This window comes from Ascaphus truei, chromosome 13 (genome assembly GCF_040206685.1).
Source record: "Ascaphus truei isolate aAscTru1 chromosome 13, aAscTru1.hap1, whole genome shotgun sequence".
NCBI classification, from domain to species: domain Eukaryota; kingdom Metazoa; phylum Chordata; class Amphibia; order Anura; family Ascaphidae; genus Ascaphus; species Ascaphus truei.
Window position 1 is genome coordinate 21,345,838 of NC_134495.1, and position 23,748 is coordinate 21,369,585.

The window sequence follows — 23,748 nt, forward strand, 5'->3', positions numbered from 1 at the left end:
TCCCGCCGCGTCCCCCCTTATTGCGCATGCGTCGTGTTCCATTCCTTCCTTTTGCGTGCCAGCTCGTTTTTACATCCGCGTACGCGCGCGGGGAGAAGCTAGGCGGCGATTGTCTGATCGCGCATCCGCCCTTCGCCACGTGACGTAAACCCGCAACCTGACGTGTTGCCAATAGCAACCGAGTGTACACGGAAACGGCTCGGTGGTCAGCCAGTGAGCAGCAGTAACGGGATAACGATCCCCGGCAGTGACACTTCGGGGGCCGTTTTCCTTTAACCCCTTTTGTAAAGCGAAGGAGCGGCTCAGTGAGTAAATTAACTGACTGGCACTGAGAGTTTGAAGTAGGGGAACCTGGTTCAATTCCCGGTGTCGGTTATCTCCCTGTGCCTCAGGCACCAACGTCATAGATTGTAAGCTCCACGGGGCAGGGCCCTGTGCCTGCAAAATGTCTCTGTAAAGCGCTACGTAAAACTAGCAGCGCTATACAAGAACATGCTATTATAATGTGTTATGGGCCTCTGGTGCTCAAGCAGTTAAAAAAATGCAGTGCAGAAATTAGTATGAATACAGCTCTCTACCTACATACGCCTTCAAGTTAGAGGTCTGGGACCCCAAAGAGCATTTATGGAGCTTCCCCCCCACCCCAAAAAAAAAAAGATCCTGTCCCCTCTTTAGATAAAGTTGCACATTTTGCCGTCTTTAAAAGCCACATATTTGGGAAATATTATATTCAGCGGAGGAAGTAGTATAATTAGTATGTTTGTTTCATTTGACAAACCCTGAATATAAGGGCAAAGTTTTTTGACGCTGACGTTAGGAAGTTTTGTACAATATTTGTGCTATGGAAGTAGAAAGGCAGGGAGCATTTTTTTTTTCAATGCATACAGTTTTTCTTTAACAAGGTATTTGGAATTTTTTGTTTGTAAATTAACAAGTGGCTGTTCTCTGGGATTGTAAATAACAAAAAATAGTGGTACTTTTATTACAATTTAAATACTGGAGGTATATAAAAAAAGGTAATGGCACATGTGTTTAAACAGTCATTTCTTCTTCTAGCAGGTTATGCACAGCTGCAGACATGGCCACCGAGGTCTTCCCCTTGGCCGAAGTGCTGGCACTTTCTCCTCTCCAGCTCTCAGACTCTCCAGATGGGAGCCTCAACAGTCGCTCCAAGACAGGCCAGAGGAAGGCTCAGGCCAAGACTGACAGCATGAAAATGCTAGAGCCGGGGCGCAAGAAGCTGAGCACAGTGGAGACTCAGAGAGTTGTGGCGGTGTTGGACGAGACCATCAAAAACGTTGAGTTAGTCAGCCTGTTTCATCACGCAGCAGATAACCTGGAGATATTTAGTGTGATTTTTGGCTCGGAGCTGGCAGGAGCTCTTCGGGAACACCAGAGGCTGCAGGTGCAGCTGCAGCTCAGGCGCAGGAGTAGAGTCATGGCATTAGGAGAGGAAGATGAGGGGTCCCCAAGGGAAGAGAGAAACATGGCAGAAGCAGCTGATGTGAGCCGTAACCTTGCATTGCTCCGTCAAGGCATCCAGAGCTCAGTGAAGAACACGCTGAGGCTCTTCCTGGCCAACCCACACGCCAGCAAGGTCCTGAGAGCCGAAGGCCATGTGCGGGATTCAGCCTGTGAGGAGCTGATCCAGGTTCTTTTAGAGTTGAGAGGGTTCCTGTTTGAGATGCTTCTGACCAGCCAGCTGGAGCAGAACGAGAGGATGCTTTATCTCCAGGTCATAACCCTGCGTGACCGCAAGAACAGGGACACGGTAGCAGCTTTGGAGGAAGAGCTGAATGCAGCTATCCTGGACCGGGACAAAGAGGTACTGAGGGTTAGGAACAGCAGGGCACAGGTCTGTAGGTCAATGGGTTCTTGTGAGTCTGTCACCCTGTGGTGATAGACCATAGATACCTTGTCTCTTTTTCAGAATGCTACTTGGAAAAAGATACACAATGGATTGGTCCCTCTGTGTCACGTTGTTACCCAGTGACGGGAAGGACCAAGTGTCACAGTATGAACGTGGATTATAAAAACAAATCATGGTACAGAGGCAGGGCTTACTCATCCACCACAATTTATACATAAAACGCAGTATAAGTTACTGATCTACAAGAATGATCATACAGACCCAGCACCCCCTCAATAATCAGACACCTCAACCCCCCCCCCCTCCAGTAATTATACAGACACTCCCACCCTATATGATTAAAACCCTTGCATGGACAGTGCCAAAATGCACTGTGTGTACAGAGAGCCTGTGTTAATATAGCTGCCAAAAAGATGTCCAGCAATCCCTTGCAGCAGTGGACGCAAGGCATTGTGGGGCATGATTTTTGCGTGCGTTTTGGCACCTATTTAAATGAGTGTCCTCAAATCGGGCTCAAAAACATGATCATGCTCCTGGGATTGCCCAAAATTGCCACTGCACTCTCCCTGCCCCATTCTGTCACGGTGTCACACTACAATGGGAAGTACAGATTACCTCCTGCCACACCCTTTGTCTGTTATCTTTATTGGCACTGGTTTTGTCTGGTTACTTGGGATTGAACCTTTAATCCAGAGAAGGATATACTAGCCCAGGGGCGACCAACTCCAGTCCTCAAGGGCCACCAACAGGTCAGGTTTTATAGATATCCCTGCTTTAACACAGGTGGCTCAGTCAATGACTGAGCCACCTGTGCTGCAGCAGGGCTATTCTTAAAACCTGACCTGTTGGTGGCCCTTGAGGACTGGAGTTGGCCGCCCCTGGCTAGCCCACATCTATTCAATAGGTATCAAGCAAAAAGTAGTATATAGTCACAAACTATAGGAGCAGAGTTAAAGGTCCTGGGGGCACACGGCCCCCTCTTCAGGCTGGTCTTGGTGTGGCGGGGAGTCTCTTCATTTCATTCCCTACCTGTGCTCCTCTGTTTCTAGATTTCCAAGAAAAACAACACAATCCGGCAGCTGAAGACCAGCCTGTCCCAGCTGGAGAAGTTTTCCGATGACCACGTGAGCCGCACAAAGGAGGAGGCCGACAAGCAGCAGAAGTCGGACCTGCGAGCCTCGGACGGGAGGTGCTCCAAACTCCAGCAGGAGCTGCAGCTGCTGAGATCCCAGCTCAACACGTCCATCACAGAGAACCGGGAGATAGAACTGGCCCTAAGGAAGGTACAGGGATTGATTTTTACCCCTTCAACGCTACAGCAGTGCGCCGCTAAACAGAGCTGACCCAAAGGAAGGTGTAGGTTTATTTAACCTGTTCGCTGCCAGAAAGCCCGGTCCCAGGGCAAGGTACAGGGATATTTAACCTCTGACAGAGAATGAGGTTAACAGCACGGTACACTTCATCTCTGTAGCTTCTACCCCCCGACCCCATTAAATATGGGATGGTTATGGGGGTTAATCCCTTTTGCACCCCATTACATCAGGCCCTACTGACAACACAGATGCACAGCTGGGCCGCTACTACAATAGGCAGATTTGTGCTGCAAAAGGTGCTCACAAACATTACAAAGTTCATTGAAACATTTGGGTGCCAAACCCAGAAAAGGGTGTTAAGCTTTAGCACACCTTTACTCTCCGTGTGGTAAAACGTAGCACCCTTAGGTGGAAGTTACTTAGATTGTAAGCTCTCCGGAGCAGGGATTCTTTTTTCCTATCGTGTGCCTGTATGTTTCTTGCACTTATTCATGTCCAATTCCCTATCTTCTATGAATTTTGGAAAACTCCACGTACACTGTTGATGCTGTATATAAAAATACAAAATATACATGCAAGTGAGGTTTGACAGGTTCCTTTCAACACTGCCCTGATCCCTCCCACCCCCAAAGATGCACTTCCACTTATTTGGTCCAAAAAGATATATATATATATACATATATATAATATATATATATATATATATATATATATATATATATATATATATACATATATATATATATACATACATACATACATACATACATACATACATACATATATATATATATATATATATATATATATATATATATATATATATATATATATATATATATACATATATGAACAAAGAGACAGAGAGCGCACGCCCCATAGTGTAACACTGTAACATTTAATATGGGGAAGGAAAGGTGGGGGGGATTAAAAACACTCACCATGTACAAGTAAAAATAAAGCAGTATGTGATATATAATCACCACCAAGGCAGGTAACGTCTTGTATCAAGTAGGCAGTCCAACAACGACTGGAACCAGGCTCCCGACAGCGTTGATTCCTCGGGTTCACTTGAAATCCTCCATTCAATGTGGTATCAGAGCTGGCCTCAATATTACACTGTGCACTCCCCGGCCGTAAAGGATGCACGCAGCGTGATGACGTAGTGTCGCAAGGTACGTCCCTGACGCGTTTCGTCGCAACAAAAGCAACTTTATCAAAGGGAATGTCCCTGAACAGTATGGCAATGTTTATATACCAAAGTGCCTCGATCATGATTGGTAACTCAATTACCAAAGATTCCGCCCTTAAAGGGAGCAGTAATATAACCGGAATCAAATGTGAATGTAATAAACAAAAAATTATTTCATATGAAAAATAAAATAATTAGTAAACGATCACTTAGGTATAAGCGCATTGCCATAAATATATCTTACTTAGCAAAATCAACATGTGATACTAAAAATAAATCATAGTTATTCAGGATAGATCGGATTACTTATTAGAAGCCTATCGACTCCTGGGTGACTCTGCCTCTTATTATCCCTTGCCAGATGATCCCACATCACGGTATCAGGTGTTATTTAAACAACACCTGACTTCAGCTTTAGAAGAGGGTGTCTTAACTAAATATGAATTCAAATTTCTTTATGCTGATCACCCCCGCACTCCTATATTTTATCATTTGCCCAAGGTCCACAAGTCTTTGGTGGATCCCCCTGGAAGACCTATTATCTCGGGGATCGAGTCGATGACGTCCGGCTTATCCCAGTATGTTGATTATTATCTTCAACCCTTCGTAGCAAAGCTCAGGTCACATATTCGGGATACGCTGCATGTCATCGACTCGATCTCCGAGTTTAAATGGAAGCCCAGTTATTTATGGGCTACATGTGACGTGTCATCTTTGTACACGTCCATAGATCATTCCAGGGGGATCAAGGCCATTGACTTCTGGCTGAGCACGGATTCCTCTATTCCCACTATTCACAAGAATTTTTTATTAGAAAGTATTATGTTTATTTTAACTCACAATTATTTTTCTTTTGAGGATTCTTTTTATTTACAGATCTGTGGAACGGCCATGGGTACGAGGTTTGCTCCCAGCTATGCCAATCTCTTTATGGGGTACTGGGAAGAAACATGTATTTGGCCCAATTTAGAGCTGGGCGCGGGCCTCGTATATTATGGCCGTTTCATCGATGACATTATTATTATTTGGGAGGGTGATGTCACAACCTTTTCTGATGTCCTGGTTTCTTTTAATCACAATGATATGGGTTTGAAATTTACATTCGATATTAGTCCCATATCTGTGGTCTTTCTGGATCTTGTTTTAACTTCAGATCCAGAAGGTAATATCATCACTACCACACATTTCAAGCCAGTTGCAGTGAACAATTATGTTCATGATTCTAGTAATCACCATGCACAGTGGCTCAAAAGCATCCCCCTGGGACAGTTTCATCGTCTCAAAAGAAACTGTTCCAGGGAAAGTGACTTCATATGCCAATCCAAGGATTTGTGTGATAAATTTTTGTTGGAGGGCTATGACCCCGGATTGGTCTCTGACTCTTTCAACAGGGTGAGGTCATCAGATAGATCATCACTACTTAGAAAGTGTTCCATCTTATTATATATTTGTGAAAGCACTGTATGCCTGTCTGCATCTTGCTGTGTCCCAAATAATAATAATAATAATAATAGCATGTTCTTGTATAGCGCTGCTAGTTTTACGCAGCGCTTTACAGAGACATTTTGCAGGCACAGGTCCCTGCCCTATGGAGCTTACAATCTATTTTTTTGGTGCCTGAGGCACAGGGAGATAAAGTGACTTGCCCAAGGTCACAAGGAGCCGACAACGGGAATTGAACCAGGCTCCCCTGCTTCAAACTCAGTGCCAGTCAGTGTCTTTACTCACTGAGCCACTCCTTCTCCCCTAGGGGAAATCTCATTGGTCCCTTGGGCCGCCCGCCCCCGTACACCTCTCATTGGCCTGAGGCGGAGTGACGGGCCAAAACACACACACACACACACACTGCGCGGCGCTCATCGGGACCCGCGCGCACCTCCTCCTCTCCCCGGGTCTCCCGGTTTCCCGCGCTTTTTCCTCCCCTTCCCCCTCCCCCCCCCCCCCCGGCGCCGCTACAGTCAGCGGGGGAGCGGAGCGAGCGCCCGGGACACAGCGGGGGACTCTCACCCCCCCCCCACCCACACACACAGAGCACTGAGCGGCTCTCCCCTCAACCGGCGCTCCCCCCCCCCCCCCTCGGATCACCCCCTCCCCACACAGAGCACTGAGCGGCTCTCCCCCCCCCCCCCCCGGCGCTCCCCCCCCCCACACACACACAGAGCACGCGGCTCTCCCCTCACCCGGCGCTCCCCATACCAGAGGCCTCTCCTCCGGCTGTCTCCGCCTCTCCTCCGGCTGTCTCCGCCTCTCCTCCGGCTGTCTCCGCCTCTTCTCCGGCTGTCTCCGCCTCTCCTCATGAGAGGCACAGCACCTCCTCACCGGAGCGTCTCAGCCTCTCCGCGGAGGAGCCCGAGGTGGAAGAGGAGGGCGGCCGGTACCCGTAGGAACAGGAGCGCGGCCGTATGCAAGGTGAGTAAACGCAGGGGAATGGGTTATTTAACGCGTCCCTGACTCCCCCTGCCCTTTGCCCCCCCTGCCCTTTGCCCCCCCCCTGCCCCCCCTGCCCTTTGCCCCCCCTGCCCTTTGCCCCCCCTGCCCTCCCTCCCCCTGCCCTTTGCCCCCCTTTGCCCTCCCTCCCCCTGCCCTTTGCCCCCCCTGCCCTTTGCCCCCCCTGCCCTCCCTCCCCCTGCCCTTTGCCCCCCTCCCAATGCCCTTTGCCCCCCCTGCCCTCCCAATGCCCTTTGCCCCCTGCCCTCCTTCCCCCTGCCCCCTACCCTCCCTCCCTCCCCCTGCCCTTTGATCCCTTCCCTCCCCCTGCCCTTTGCCCCCCCCGCCCCTTGCCCCCCCGCCCCTTGCCCCCTGCCCCTTGCCCCCCCGCCCATTGCCCCCGCCCCTTGCCCTCCCTGCCCTTTGCCCCCCCGCCCCTCCCTGCCCTTTGCCCCCCCGCCCCTCCCTGCCCTTTGCCCCCCCGCCCCTCCCTGCCCTTTGCCCCCCGCCCCTCTCTGCCCTTTGCCCCCCGCCCCTCCCTGCCCTTTGCCCCCCCGCCCCTCCCTGCCCTTTGCCCCCCCGCCCCTCCCTGCCCTTTGCCCCCCCGCCCCTCCCTGCCCTTTGCCCCCCCGCCCCTCCCTGCCTTTTGCCCCCCCGCCCCTCCCTGCCTTTTGCCCCCCCGCCCCTCCCTGCCTTTTGCCCCCCCGCCCCTCCCTGCCTTTTGCCCCCCCCCCGCCCCTCCCTGCCCTTTGCCCCCCCCCGCCCCTCCCTGCCCTTTGCCCCCCCCACCCCTCCCTGCCCTTTGCCCCCCCCACCCCTCCCTGCCCTTTGCCCCCCCGCCCCTCCCTGCCCTTTGCCCCACCCGCCCCTCCCTGCCCTTTGCCCCCCCCACCCCTCCCTGCCCTTTGCCCCCCCCGCCCCTCCCTGCCCTTTGCCCCCCCCGCCCCTCCCTGCCCTTTGCCCCCCCCGCCCCTCCCTGCCCTTTGCCCCCCCGCCCCTCCCTGCCCTTTGCCCCCCCCCGCCCCTCCCTGCCCTTTGCCCCCCCCGCCCCTCCCTGCCCTTTGCCCCCCCCGCCCCTCCCTGCCCTTTGCCCCCCCGCCCCTCCCTGCCCTTTGCCCCCCCCGCCCCTCCCTGCCCTTTGCCCCCCCCTCCCCTCCCTGCCCTTTGCCCCCCCCGCCCCTCCCTGCCCTTTGCCCCCCCCGCCCCTCCCTGCCCTTTGCCCTCCCTGCCCTTTGCCCCCCCGCCCCTCCCTGCCCTTTGCCCTCCCTGCCCTTTGCCCCCCCCGGCCCTCCCTGCCCTTTGCCCCCCCCCACCCCTTGCCCCCCCCCCGCCCCTCCCTGCCCTTCCACGCCCCTTGGCCCTCCCCCGCCCTTCCACGCCCCTCCCCCCCTGCCCTTCCACGCCCGGGCAACGCCGGGTATATCAGCTAGTTAATAATAAAAATAATAGTTAGAATACTCCAAGGAGTGGATCATCAAATATAGATGGGGTTTCACGGTTTATTACAACCTTTAACCAATCCCACAGATCCATTCAGGGTATTTTAAATACCCACTGGAGCATTTTAAAGTGTGATCCACATTTAGGTAATATAATTCCTGAGAAAATTCCTATTGTTTATAGGAAGGCTAAGAACATCAAAGATACCCTGGCTCCAAGTAAATTGAAATCTACGGCTGTGACTGCCGATGCCGCTTCTGTGGGCCATATTGGCAACCACAGATGTGGCAGGTGTCGTTGCATCACGTGCAAACATTTAAATACTAAATCGGAGTTTGTTTCCCTTCATAAGAGTGGACGATATGATGTAAAGGGCATTATTAATTGCCTGAGTACATTTGTCGTCTATCTCTTACAATGTGGTTGCGGCCTCCAGTATGTAGGCCGCACCACTCGATCCCTAAGTAGTAAATTCCTGGAGCACAGGAGGAATGTGATCAATGGTGTCACCACCCATAGTTTACCCAAACATTTTATTAATATACATCATAAGGATCCAGAGTCCTTAACAATTATGGGTATTGAACACATTCCTCCTGTTGCACTAGGTGGGGACCGTTATAAATCTCTTTATAACATTTTGGATACACCGGTTAGGGACACTCACCCCCGGCGGTCTAAATGAATGTTTGGATACCAGTACTCTGGTTTAAGCTTGTATAATCATTTGGGCTAACTGGTTCACTCTCTGCAACATTACGTCCCCTTCCCCTCTTTTCAGTTCATCCCCTGTCCACTGCTGTGCATCCCCATCCCATTTCATTCATTCCTTCCCTTCCCTCCTCCCATTCCCTCCATTTCTCCCTCCCCTCCCCTTCCTTCCCCCTTCCCCCCCCCCCCCTTTTCCCCTCCCTTGTCCCTTCTTTACCTACATATCCTCCCTTTCCCCGTCCCATCCTCCACATTCGGTTATTTCATACCATCCATAATCAACTTTAGATTTTCCCATTTCTTTTGAGATATTATGACATATTATATTATATGTTATATTTTAAATTGTCTAGTTTTTTACTATTAGTGCTTGTTATCCATGTGTGTGTGTGTACACACTTTAATATATATTTCTGTATATGCAGCCTATATGTTTATGCTTGTATGCTATGCAAGTGTTGACACACACGGATTTGATTGGATTTTTGAATTGATATTATGATAAATAAGATGTCACACTATTAGGTGTTTTACAATTATAATATGTACTTAGGATTTTTTAGAAGGTTTGTAACACTTTTATATAATTAGTTTAAGATTTAGATTTATTATTATTTTCTTATAAATACATAGTTGTAATGATTTACTTTTAGTATCACATGTTGATTTTGCTATGTAAGATATATTTATGGCAATGCGCTTATACCTAAGTGATCATTTATTAATTATTTAATTATTTTATTTTTCATATGAAATAATTTTTTGTTTTACATTCACATTTGATTCCGGTTATATTACTGCTCCCTTTAAGGGCGGAATGTTTGGTAATTGAGTTACCAATCATGATCGATGCACTTTGGTATATAAACATTGTGTAGGAGGACATGTGCAGAGGTACACAATGGAGACTGTTGTAAGGTGAAATCATAACAAGGCTTTATTGTGCCTGTCGCTTAAAACACAGCAAAAAACCAACATAAGCGAAATAGTGAGCCAAACAAAGAAAACCTATCTCTGCTTTGGAGACTATCTGCACATGTAGCTCAGCCCTCTCTGACTGGGTTGGTTAGCTAGGCTCTTTTCCAGCCCCAAATCATGGAGACATTTATCAATACACAGACCTAGATAATAGTCTTATATGAAAAAGTCTTATCTGTTAGCTGGGCTGCTGTAGGGGAAGCTTCTCTGCTCTCCTGCATCCGCACCCTTGTGTGCACAGAAAATGTCAGGCTCCAGGTTAGAATCTTGTCCTCTTTGTCTTGTGGTCAGCTTGTCGCTCAAGACATCTGCCCTTCCTTGGTTCAGCCCAGTTGTGGACTAAGGAATCTCTGCTCTGTCTCCAAAATTCAGCTCAGGTGTGAGCAAAGGAGTCTCACTTCCTGTCTCAAAAGACAGGCTTTTCTAAGCAATCAGGCAGGTGGTGTTAGTTAATTGCCTACCAGCAGTTAACCACCACACTGCTGGATTAGAGGCACATTTGTGAACAGGGATAAGTCCCCTGTTACACATTGCCATACTGTTCAGGGACATTCCCTTTCATAAAGTTGCTTTTGTTGCGACGAAACGCGTCAGGGACGTACCTTGCGACACTACGTCATCACGCTGCGTGCATCCTTTACGGCCGGGGAGTGCACAGTGTAATATTGAGGCCAGCTCTGATACCACATTGAATGGAGGATTTCAAGTGAACCCGAGGAATCAACGCTGTCGGGAGCCTGGTTCCAGTCGTTGTTGGACTGCCTACTTGATACAAGACGTTACCTGCCTTGGTGGTGATTATATATCACATACTGCTTTATTTTTACTTGTACATTGTGAGTGTTTTTAATCCCCCCACCTTTCCTTCCCCATATTAAATGTTACAGTGTTACACTATGGGGCGTGCGCTCTCTGTCTCTTTGTTCTTATAGATTTTGCTGTGGAACTGGTTCTTCCATTTGAGAGCTGCAGTGGACCCCTGGATCCAGTACATTGTCCTGTTGTCATCTTTCAGGACTTACCTTAGGGTTTGGACATTGGACTTGGAATATTTCACGTTATTATTACTGTTTACTTGGTTGTTTTTTCTAGTATGCAACCATTTCACTATTAATGGTTTTATTTGTATTTTATAGGTATTTTGAATCATTTCTTCATTTTCACATATATATTTATTGTTATAAGATTGGCGCTACTTTAATCACTTTCTTTTTATATATATACATATATATATACATACATACATATATACACAAAAAATGAATAAAGGGCGCAAATAGGTAATTAATGAATAATATAACCAATAAACGGAAGAAGTCCAAGATGGTAACAAAGTTCCAACTTCTTGTAGTCCTAAAGAGAATGAAAAGAAGCCACAATAGTGAAGTACTAAAAGGCCATTTTATACGCAATAAAACATTGGCTACTTACAATGTAGCAGATAAAATCAGGCAGTGTGGATATATGTTATCACACAAACTATCTGAAGGCAACTCCCTCCTGGCTTTGGAATCACCCGTCAGTGGAGCCAGGGCTGCTGCTCCTGTAGTGGAATCCCAGTTTTGTATGCCGTCTTACTCCAGCAGTCTCTTTAGCAAGTCGGCGATCAGTGAGATAATGTATCATAAAAGAGCAATAGCAAGTAGCAAATATGTGCACAAAATGTTAACCCTACGCATTTCGTTCCTAGCGTGGGAACTTCGCCAGGAGCAATAAAAAAACTAACTGTGCAAACACCTTATATACACATCTAGCAACAACGCCATTGGTTGATTAAACCAAAGACAATGACGCCGCGTTGCCATGACAACAGGACGCTACTTGACGTCACGTCGTCGTCCTCCTCCTTCCCTTCTCCCTCCCGACACCCATCTCAGGGCAGTTGTCCCGGACCCGGAGGCTGCGGCCGGCTCGTGCTGACAGCTGGACCTGACCTCTTGTGTCTGTGTCTGGTTGCCGGGCCCCAGATTTCTGCCCGCTGCAGCAGGCGCCTCTCTCCACTGTTGCGGCCTCCCGTACAGGCCCCGCCCTCACGCCGGAAGTTCGGCAGCTTGTAGGCACGGCACAGAAGGCACGCGCGCGATATGCAGAGGAGGTGATGTGAGGTACAAGTGGGGGGGATGTGAGGTACAAGGGGGGGTGATGTAAGGTACAAGGGGGGGAGAGGTGATGTGAGGTACAAGGGGGGGGAGGTGATGTCAGGTACAAGGGTGTGTGTTGCATTATGTGTATGTGTGTGTTGCATTTTGTGTGTGGGGGAGATTGAGGGAGCGGGATTGAATGAAAGGGGGGTAATTAAGTGATAGCGGAGAGAGGGGGTGGAAGCAGGAGGTGGGGGATGGGGGAGAGTGAGAGAAATACACTTGGACAGGGGAAAATAGAGGAGGTGGCTCACGAGGATGTGAACGGCGGGGGGCTCGCAAGGCCACCGACACGTGGGGGGCCTTGGTTTAAACTCTAGTCCTGGGCCCCATGAAATCTGTCGGCGGCCCTGTGTGTATGGGAGGTAAGGCCTCTCCTGGGGGGGGGGGGGAGGATGCCGCGGCTGGCTGCCTCCAGCTTCAGTGGTTTTCAACTGGGGTTGCACCTCGGGGGTTCCGTGGCCGCCAGGGGGGGAGAGGCGGGACAAATCTCCCATGCTGTCCCAAGCCCAGCGGCGTGGCGACACCCCCACATAGCACTGACCCGGCAGCTGCCCGGTAACTGCTGCTCTTCCTCTCCCTGCCTGCTCCGGTCAGCGCGGCTGACAGGAGGGTGAGACGATTGGGCGGGCGCTGACAGGAGGGTTGGGCGCTCGCGCAGAGGTGTAAGTGGGAGAGTGTGTGTGTGTGTGGGGGCAGAGAGTGAGGGGGGGAGAGACGGGGGTGACAGCAGGGGGTGGAGAGAGACAGGGTCGATGGGGGGGCGTGAGATGGGGGTGCGGGTTGGGGTTCCCCAGAATTTCAAAATCAAAAAAAGGTGGAAACCATTGCTCTAACTCCCTGTTCTGACCTATCTACGAGTACTGCTGTCCCTCTCCATATTGCACCCGCGGCGGGGCTGCAGCCTCCTTCCCCCTCCGTTTGGAGCCCCCTCGTCCAGTGAATTCCTCCACTGTCACATTACCCATTGAGTGAGATAATTAGGAAGAAAGCCTCTCACGTGATGTCGCTCTCCCCCTGGTGCCTGTGCAGATTGCTTCTCCGCCTCTCTGCAGCATCCACCTCCTCCCTCTGCCCCAGCTCGCCACTCGTTATTGGGGGGGGTTATTGTGTGGTGTGGCATTGTGCGGGATTTGGGGGTTGTGGGGGAGAGAGAAGTGGGGTTGAGGAAGACTGGGAGAGAGAAGTCGGGTTGAGGGAGAACGAGATGGATGGGGGGGTCCCCCGGTTTCACAGCACCGAGCCGCCTCTCCCCTGGTCTCACAGCACCGAGCCGCCGGTCCCTCGCTCTCACCGCGCAGCTTGTCCCCTGCTGTCCCGGTCTCACAGCACAGCGCAGCCGGTCCCTGGAGCCTCCCGACCCCTGGTCTTACTGCACAGCCCGTCCACCGGTCTCACCGCACAGCCCTTGACACCACCGCCGTCATGTCGTGGGATGACTGTGTGAAGAACCTGGTGGATAAGAATTGTCAGGACGCGGCTATAGTGGGGTACGGCCGCTCCGTTCTGCTCCGTGTGAGGGTGTCACCCACGCTCCTGCAGCACAGACGGAAGAAACTGAGTGTTGCAGGGGACTGCTTAATGCAGACACTGCTTCTATCCTATGGGACTGGTACATTAAACAGTGGCTTATGCTTTGCTATCTCACTATATGAAGAGGTTTTACATGGAGAGGGGTTCATGAACGAAGTGAGGGGTACCTTTGCCACTCCGGTCATTGAAGAGGGGTGTTCCGTGGGGCGGTTCTGTCTTCCTCCTCTCCCTTCCTCCCTCTGCCGAATGGTCTCACCGGGAACCTATTGCCCTTGCACATTTGCAGCCGTTACGATCGATCGTAAAAGACACGATTGGACTGTATCACACTCACATTTTCATTATGGAAGAACTTTGTTCACGATTCATATATTTTTCTGTCTGTGCAGTTATATGAATACCAATTTCTTCATTTTTGTGAGCTTTTGAAGAATTTTCTCCCTGAATCTAGTTCTCACCGTGCAGCACTGGTCTTTGAACTTTTTGTTCTACTTCTATCTAAGCTCTGCGCATCAGAGACCCCCTGTGCCGTTTTTATATACTGCGCTGCGTAGAAGAAGGCTATATATTATCCAACAGATATCTTCCAAAAAAAAGGTTAGACATCTTTTTAGATAGGAAAGGTATACAGGGATATACCTAATAAGTATACATGGGAAGGATGTTGTTCCAGAGAGCAATCCGATTGCCAATTCTTGGATTTAGGAAGGAATTTATTTTCCCTTTATGAAATATCATTGGATAATGTGTCACTGGGTTTTTGTTTACCTTCCTCTGGATTAATAGACTGTAAGTAGGGATATAGGATAAGGTAGCTGTCGTATAAATTTGGCCTAGGTTAAACTTGATGGACGTATGTCTTTTTCCAACCTCATCTACTATGTAACTATGTAACAAGGACTAATTGTAGTAAAGTATAAATATAATACAATAAATAAACTGTTATGTCAAAAACAAAGGTTGTTCTTGGTTCTTATTAGGAACTTATTAAAAAAATTAAGTGGGGGCGGGGCTAGGGGCGGAGCTAGGTGGCAAGTAGCTTTTTTTGGTTGGGCAAGTAGCTTTTTGGGTAATTTGTCAATATAAATAAATATATATACAGTGGTGTGAAAAAGAAAGTACACCCTCTTTTAATTCTATGGTTTTACATATCAGGACTGTGACAGGGTGAATGAACGTCACCAGCCATATACCTGGCAAACCTATGTTTAGGCTTGCAGTGCAGCAGTGACGAGGTTAAGTTGGGAAGGGCTGCTTAATTAGTCTGACCCCAGCTGCATGATCAAGGTGTTTTAAAACCCCCAGGCTGTGCACACATGCAGGCTAGCTGGTCAGGAGAGAGGACTGAAATACTGAGGAGATTACTGCTAGAAGGTCTGTTTGCAAAGTACATGTTTTCTGGACTGTCTGTGTCCTGCATGCTGAAGAGAAGCTACTTTGTTTGCCATGCTGAAGAGAAGCTATTTTGTTTTGTCTGCTGTATGTTTTTTTTTAAGGCTCAATAAATAAGCCTTGTCAAGAGACCCCGCGTGTGTAGTTGCATGTACCCTGCAACATATGTTGTCAGAAGTGCCGGGATTTTGAAAGGCCCCTGCAGTAAAAGGGCCACACACACAAGAATGAGAAAAATGGAAGAATTTTTAAAAGAGTTTCTGTGCCAGCAGGCCCAACTACAAGCAGAGAGAGATGAAAGACTATTGCAGCAGCAGGCAGCACAGGATGAGCGGATGGCCAGGCTGCTGATCCAATTCCAGGGGTCTGCCAGTCCAGAACCTGCAAACAAACCCTCGGTTCTCCTGAGGAAAACGGCTTCGAACGAGGATCCAGAGGCTTTTCTACTGACATTTGAAAGGGTTGCCGAAGCTCAGGGCTGGGCTGCAGATTGCTGGGCAACTGCTTTGGCCCCGCTCCTCATAGGAGAAGCCCAGGCCTCATATCAGGGCCTCCCAGCAGATCAGGCAATGGACCTCCGACAAGTAAAAGCCGCCATACTGGATCGCTTAGGTCTGATCCCAGAGACTTACCGACAGCAGTTCCGGAACCTGAAGTACACCGCTAAGATGAGACCCCGGGTCCTCGCTCAGCGGTTATTGGACTTGTGTAATCGCTGGATACAACCCGAGGAGTGCACTAAGGAGGTAATTCTTGAGAAAGTGGTTTTGGAACAATTCCTACAGATAATACCCCCTTCCACACGCTTGTGGGTAAAACGCCATGCTGCTGAAACCCTAGCTTTGGCGGTCCGACTCGTTGAGAACTTCCTTGGGGCCGAGGATCAGGCGAGTGCCATGGACCCGACGGATCCAACTTCACCAGCACTTGCGGAGACCCAAAGAGGGAGATTGGAACAACAGGGAAACTACAGCCCCTCCATGCGCAACCGCCAAGTGCCACAAAAGGAGCAGTCCTTCCAACAAGTAAGAAGTCAAAACGCCGGGCACCGCCGAGACCCTCATCCCCTTCCTGATGTCGGCTTGTCGCCAAATGAGAGGAACTTCCGAGGACGTCGCCCACAGGACCCACCAGATGCCTGGTCTCCAGTATCCGGTCCAGCGGAGCACTATCCACGACCTCCTCCTGCGAGGGAACCCTCTCCATGTTCTGCCTGCGGAGAACAAGGCCACCGGCATGTGGACTATCCACAGATGGATTGTCCATTCAGCAGGTCCGTCGCCTCGGCCTTCACTGGAGAAAATTACAAGCCCTGGCTACTTCCAGCCCAGGTTGGGGGAAAAACCATCCAGGCCCTTCTGATTCGGGCTCTGGGAAAACTCTGGTCTTCCAGGAACTGTTACCGCATAACGTGTGTTCTTTTGACTCTCCATGGAGTAAAGAATGTATACACGGCGATGTAAAACGGTATCCGACGGCCAAAATCCGGCTACAGGTAAAAGGTTAGGAGGCCTACCTCGAAGTAGGAATCGCTCCTTGGCTCCCTGCCCCTGTTGTGCTCGGCCGGGACTGGCCTTTCTTTTCGGACCTAATGGCTCCAGTCTCTCACGAGGAGCTTTATCCTATGGCTCAGGAGAACCCTGGCAAACTGTTCCCCTTCTCGGCAGACCTTTTTCCCAGTAGACCCCGGGTTCCAAAGACTCTGAAGCAAAGACGCTCTGACAAACAGGACTGGTTGCAGAAATCTGGGTCTCAAGGTGACCATTCTAGTAGCCAGAAGTCACAAGTGATGGCTGGGGATGGCCAGAGGGAGGGGGATATGGGCCCTGGAGATTTACCAGACCTATACCTCCCTGATTTTCGCCAAAGAGACAAAGGGAAGACCCAGTCCTTGCTAGACAGTATGATAAGGTGGTAAAAATTGATGAGCAGATATTGAATGCACAGGGGGTGATAGTATTCCCCCATTTTGAATTATCAAATGATATCCTGTATAGGGTGAATAGGCAGACACAAACAGGGGAGGTCACCAGACAGATATTGGTTCCCAAGGCGTTTGTTAAATCTGTGTTCACTCTAGCCCATACTGTCCCTTGGGGTGGTCACCTTGGCAGGGATAAAACATTGGACCGTATTTCATCCCGATTCTATTGGCCAGGGATGCATAGTGATATTGCTAAGTTATGTGCGGCATGTCTGGAGTGCCAGCTAACTAGTCCGAAGGGACAAAAACCAGCCCGTTTGGTTCCTCTACCCTTGGTGTCAGTTCCCTTTGAGAGGATTGGGGTAGACTTGGTAGGACCTCTAGAAGCTTCTGCGAAAGGACACAGGTTTATTCTTGTAATAGTTGACTATGCTACAAGATATCCTGAGGCGTTCCCCCTGAGAACAGCAACGGCAAAGCAAGTAGCCAACAAGTTGTTGGAGCTGTTCTCACGGGTTGGACTTCCCCAGGTTATGTTGACAGACCAAGGCACAAATTTTATGGCTAAACTGATGCAGGATGTCTTAAAATTACTAGAGGTCAAGTCTGTTCGGACATCGGTCTACCATCCACAGACTGACGGATTGGTGGAAAGATTTAACCGAACTCTAAAAGGGATGCTGAGGAAATTTGTAGATTCAGGAAAGAGAGCCTGGGATGAACTTCTCCCTTTTCTGCTGTTTGCAGTGTGGGAAGTTCCCCAGGCCTCCACGGGATTCTCTCCATTTGAATTGCTGTATGGCTGCCAACCCCGGGGTATCCTAGACCTCCTAAAGGAGTCATGGGAGGAACAGCGGTCCCCTTCTAAGAATACCCTGCTATGTGTATTGGACCTTAGGAAGCGCCTAGATGTGGTCGGGCATTTTGCTAGGGAAAATCTTAGATCAGGACAGTCAGGAGAGACATAACAATCAAAATGCTCGTATGAGAGTGTTTCACCCAGGAGATCAGGTGATGTTGTTGTTACCCAGTTGTGAGGGCAAACTCCTAGCCAAATGGCTGAGCCCATTCGAAGTACTCCGCCGTACGGGTGATGTGGATTACAAGATCGCTCAACCAGGGTCCAGGAAGGGTAAACAAATTTACCATGTGAACTTGCTGAAACCCTGGAAGATGCAGCGGTCTCTATTCATCCACCCGGTGGAGGAGGAAACGGATTTGAGTCCTGAGCCCCAACGGGAGAACATTGTGGGTGACGATAAAATCCCAATGGGTAGACAGTTGTCCTCTGAACAAAAAGGGGACTTGTTAGAAATAATTACACAATTCCATGATGTTTTTTCTGATTTGCCAGGACAAACTAATTTAATTTCACATGTGATCAAGACAGCACCTGGGGTAAAAGTACGTTCCCGTCCTTATAGGTTGCCTGAAAGTCGTAGGGCCCTGGTAGCGAAGGAGGTACAAGAAATGTTACACTTAGGAGTGATTGAGGAATCATGTAGTGAGTGGTGTAGTCCACTAGTTATGGTCCCTAAACCTGATGGGAAGGTAAGATTTTGTGTGGACCTCCGAAAGGTCAATGTGGTATCCAAGTTTGACGCATATCCGATGCCAAGGGTGGACGAGTTAATTGACGCCCTTGGTAACGCGGAATATATATCCACGCTGGACTTAACAAAAGGATACTGGCAAATACCTTTAGAGGAAAAGTCCAAGTGCAAAACAGCCTTTGCCACTCCCATGGGTTTATACCAGTTTATGACAATGCCATTTGGACTGCATGGAGCCCCAGCCACATTTCAGAGACTCATGGATAAAGTGCTGAGACCCCATAGGGCTTATGCCGCAGCCTACCTAGATGACATTGTCATTTTTAGTAAACACTGGCGGGCCCATCTAAATAGGCTGAAAGCGGTCCTCAAATCTCTAAGAGAGGCAGGGCTCACAGCCAACCCTAAGAAATGTGCCTTAGGTAAGGCGGAAACCAAATACTTAGGGTATGCAGTGGGAGGTGGAAAAGTAAGGCCACTAGCCGACAAGGTAGTTGCCCTGAAAGAAGTTCCGACCCCCCCAAACAAAAACGCAGGTACGCTCCCTGTTTGGTTTAGCAGGGTACTATCGGAGGTTTATCCCCAACTACTCGGAAGTTGCAGCCCCACTAACACACCTCACAAAAAAGTGTGCCCCTACACAAGTGGTATGGTCAAGGGAATGTCAGAGAGCCTTTGAGGACACAAAAAGGTGTCTATCAGAGGGTCCCGTCCTTAGAAGCCCAGACTTCAACAGGCCTTTTGTAGTGCAAACCGATGCATCAGAGATAGGGCTAGGGGCAGTGTTGTCACAACAGTTTGAGGGAGTGGAACATCCGATTCTTTTTCTGAGTAGGAAATTGTTCCCGAGGGAAAAAAACTACTCAGTAAATTGAGAAGGAGTGCCTCGCAGTAAAGTGGGCAATCGAGGCTTTGAGGCATTACCTGGCAGGAGTCCATTTTACGAACTAGGGAAGGGTATAGGGACTGGGAAAAGGAAGGGAAACCCTCGCTACTGCTAAATAAGTATAGGAGTGATGGTGCTACAATCAGGGGTTAATATGGATAAACAACAAGAAACAGATCCCCAAGGAGAGCACTCATACACTCTAGATCACAAGTGCACAGGTAGATAATTGTGTGTGTGGATGAGGAGTGAAGGATTTAAAACACTTTATTAAGAGTAATAACTCAAATAAAATAGAATGCTGTAGAGTCAAAGTGTAATGATTCTGTATGAGCCAATATAACAGCGAATTATTAAAAACCAAATCGGATGTAGCAATAAAGGTTGCCAATATCTTATCCTCACTATGCAGAGGGTAGTACTGGAACAATGACCAAGGCAATAATAGCCAAACGTGGATCCTGCCTTATATCTGAGGTCAGTGGGAATAACCACTGGGTTATACTATAAGTATAGGTGGAACCCTGCCTCAATAAAGTGGCTATCCCGTAGTATAAGGAGCTAATCCATGTGATGAGACACTGGATAGACAAAGTACTTGATCTCTGGATATGCACTGGGGGTACAATTACAATTAGTACAGTATATATTGTGCTGAATGTACTCCCTATGTAATGTATACATAATTGGTCTATCAGCCAGTATACCTAGAATGCATATCTAGCACAGAATGAATCAAGTACTCAGTTAAGCCACAGGTAAATGAACACAAAGCTAGGATCAGAGGCTATTCTAACAGTGCACAAGTAGTGCCTTTTTACACATGGTGTCCAGTGTTCCGGACAGTAGGGTTCATCCGATCAATATGAGAAGCCCTGGTGATTAGGCTTCATGGCGAGACACCTTCCGACTAATGCAGGGTGTTTGCATGTATATTCTATCAACCAGAGTGTACTGCTATATTAAAAATGCATGTTAATGCATATGCATAGCTCCAAACGAAGAGCTACTAGAAGCAGACGCGCTCCGATCACGAGCGCTAGTCCCGCCCCTCTGACGTGATGCCGTCACGTGCCGACGTACGTTTCGCTGGTGCGTGCTTTGTCAAGGCTGAACGGGAGCGCCTGTACTGCCCCCAGTATTTATCAGGTAAGCTTTAATCTGATAGGTTGAATAGCGTTCCATGCAGACTGCGCTATTGGAGTAGATGGGCATAGTGGGACATCGAATTCTATGCCACATGTTCACACTCAGTGAGCAGCTATTAGTAGAACATACTAGCCTGGTGGCTGTAAACGTGGGCTAAAATGAATAAAGGGATTCTAGAAAAGAAATCCCTTTTAGCCTACTGGGCAATAGAGAAAGGATACCTGATATAGGGAGGGGTAATGGTCATTTAAATAAAAGGACTGAACACAAACCCTTCATTAAGTCCCCTAGAGGACAGGGTTTGGAGAGTGTAAATCCAGCGTAACTCAATTTTGAGTACTGCCTGGTCCCAATTACCCTTCCTGATGCCTAATGAGAGCTGATCAATCCCCTTATAGGTAAGTACAGTGTGGTCCCCATGGTGGTGTTCATTAACAGGTCTGGCTACCGGTGTGTCCAGACCATTCCTGATGCTGCCAATGTGTTCGAGGACACGAATTCTGAATGGGTGTCTGGTCTTGCCAATATACTTTTTGATACATATACACTCTGCCATGTATATGACACCAGGTGTCTTACAATTAATAAACTTTCTGATTTTAAAGTCCGTGTCTCGTCCCAGTTATTGAAGGTTTTGGCATTCTTAATGACCTGACACGCTTTACAGCTATGACAGCTGAAACATCCAGATGGTTTATTCGGAAGCCAGGTTTGGTTTATATTGGCCTCAAAATGGCACTTAACCAGACAGTCATATATTTAGGCACTGTACCGTGTATAAGTTTCATTGGATGTGCACTGAGCTCTGTCTGTGTTTCATGTTCTGTCTCTGGTTTTAAATATATATTGCCATGCTCAGTAGCACTCCTCTGTGACACTTATATGCTTATATATATATGTTGTGGTTATATTGGGGGTTCAATATGAGCTTGTATGTGTTCTATATGTTTTATGAGGGTCAGAAAATAGAAAGCTTTAATGGTACAAATGATGAACAACAGAGTCCATAGTCTCCCTCCTACATGTTTCACGCAACTAGTGCGCTTTGTCAAGGAGAGCGCTTACCAGAGCGCAAGACAGCAGCACATTCATAACAGAATGAATAAGAACAGACTGTCTCTCTCTTCTTTGTTTTTTAACAGAAAAAATACAAAGTGGAGACAGAGATTGAGAACTGGATACAGAAGTACGATGCGGATATGGGCGAGAAGCAGGTACGATATGAAGGATTAACGCCTTTTGGCTGAAGAAGAGTTGTTTACCTTGAAGCCTGGGGCCTGGAACTAGGGGCTGCAGACTCCCCCCCGGGTTTGTACATTCGTACATAATGGAAATGTAACTGATTTCATATGCACAACACCCCCACCCCAAAAATAGTTGCAGGTTTACGATACAATCGCAGAACTTGTATTGAAAAGGCAGATGGCGCTATAGCACAGGTTTAGTTACAGTGTGGAGGTCAGTACAGGATCAGCAGGGCTGGTGCAGGAAAGAAAATGGAGGTACAGTGTAGCTGACATCAGCTCTGATTTTGTGGGAGTATCATTGATTTGGAGTCGGTCACAGTCAATGGACACTCACGAATAGAAAATAGGACTTTTCCATTAAATAATGCAATTTCTTGGTCCAGAACCCCCAAATCGCAATAGATTTAGAGCCGTGGAGGGCACTGACCCAATGTACTGCTCTAAGGAATATGTATATCTTTATTTATACAGCACCATCCAGGTACACAGCACTTTACAATACACAACATATTATAATACAGGGGTGCGTAAACTTTGAGCTGCGCCCCCCAGTGCTCGCGCCCCCCTTAACTTTTTTGCCGGCGTCCGATGACATAACGTCACATGACCACGCAGCGCCATTACACCAAGCCTCTGAATCTCGGTAAGTTGAATTGTAGAGGCCTTGCACGGTCCCCCCGGCATTTCATTTTCTGTAACGGCCGTGCCCCCCAGTTTGCGCACCCCTGTTATAATACATGATATGATGGCGCTTTATAGATAAGTGATGTGTTAGGACTGGCAGATCACGGTTTCACTTCTCTCCCCGTTCCCCCTCAGGCTGAGCTGGAGGAGCTGAAGGCCGTGTACACAGAGGAGAAGGCCGAGCTGGCGGAGGTGCAGGAGAAGCTGGCCGTGCTGGAGGTGGAGTACATACAAATCATGGAGGAGAGGCGGCTGGCACAGTTAAGGAAGGAGGCGGCAGAGGAGGAGCTGGCAAACCAGACCCGGGCCGCCACAATGGTCCAGGCGTTGTGGAAGGGGTTCCAGGTCCGCAGGACGATGACATCCAGAAAGAGAAAGAAGAAGAAAGGGAAGGGGAAGGGAAAGGGGAAAGGAAAGAAAGGCAAGAAATAGTAGACTTGTTCAGACGAACCCTTCCCACTTGAAACATGGCTCCTCTCACTTAAATCAGAGATCTTCCCTCCTAGGTTTAGTCAGCCCCACGTAAACCACAGCCAATCCAGCTTGAAATCTAACCTCTCCCACTTAAACCAAAGTTAACCCTAAGACCACAGGCCCCCCCACACTTATACCACATTGCCATTCCAGTTAGACCATAGCCTCTCCCATCAAGCACATGGCTTCTGCCACCTGGTTCAGAGCCCCTTCCATTTATGCTGGTCCCACCCACTTAGTACAGAACTCTTCCCAAGGGAGCCACACCCACCTAGGACATGAGTCCTGCTTCAAAGCTCAGAGCTCCGATTTGACTGAACCCTTCTTTCGCATCGGTATCTATCCCAAGAAGCTTCCTCTTTACCTGAACAATTGTAGAATTAGGATTAAGGTGTGCCCACAACCTATTTATAAGATTAAAAACTTCAGCAACATTCTAATAAACGATATGGATTTCAAACAACTTAACTCTTTGTAAGTACGTTTCACAAAGCCTCGCCTAATGAATTCTGTTACCTTCCGATCCGTGCACGTCTGCAAAGATGTATGTGATGCAGGGATCCTGGCAATGATTGTTAGGCATGTAGCGAAATGCCTGTCTTGGTCATTGGCTCTGATCGGCAATTTTTGGCATTGCTTTAAGAGATCTCTTCGTGCCATTTCCAACACTGTTTTTATTTAAAAAATCTGATGTTCTGTTCAGGAGATGTTTGAAATATTAAGTGTCCGGGAGGTTAAAATGGAGCTCGCCTCGGAGCTCAGTGCAGTCTAAAGGTTACCATGGTAACCTCAGAAGCTAGAGATTTGGAAATCATGTTTAACCCTAGAAAAACA

The 23,748-nt window shown here is 48.7% G+C and overlaps 1 protein-coding gene across 2 annotated transcripts; it reads left to right on the forward strand.

The window, feature by feature from the left end:
• Positions 1-50: 50 nt before the first annotated feature.
• On the forward strand, positions 51-23,377 carry DRC10 (dynein regulatory complex subunit 10). 2 transcript variants are annotated; one of them, XM_075568837.1, is made up of 5 exons: positions 51-305; positions 1,060-1,825; positions 2,920-3,153; positions 21,652-21,723; positions 22,576-23,377. In XM_075568837.1, exons 2-5 carry the CDS (start codon positions 1,079-1,081, stop codon positions 22,870-22,872), a joined length of 1,350 nt encoding a protein of 449 aa, XP_075424952.1. In that variant the 5' UTR covers positions 51-305; positions 1,060-1,078; the 3' UTR covers positions 22,873-23,377. The 2 variants fall into 2 exon arrangements, with proteins under 2 accessions (XP_075424952.1, XP_075424951.1); XM_075568836.1 differs by having other exon boundaries at positions 52-305; positions 1,057-1,825.
• The last annotated feature ends 371 nt before the right edge of the window (positions 23,378-23,748 follow it).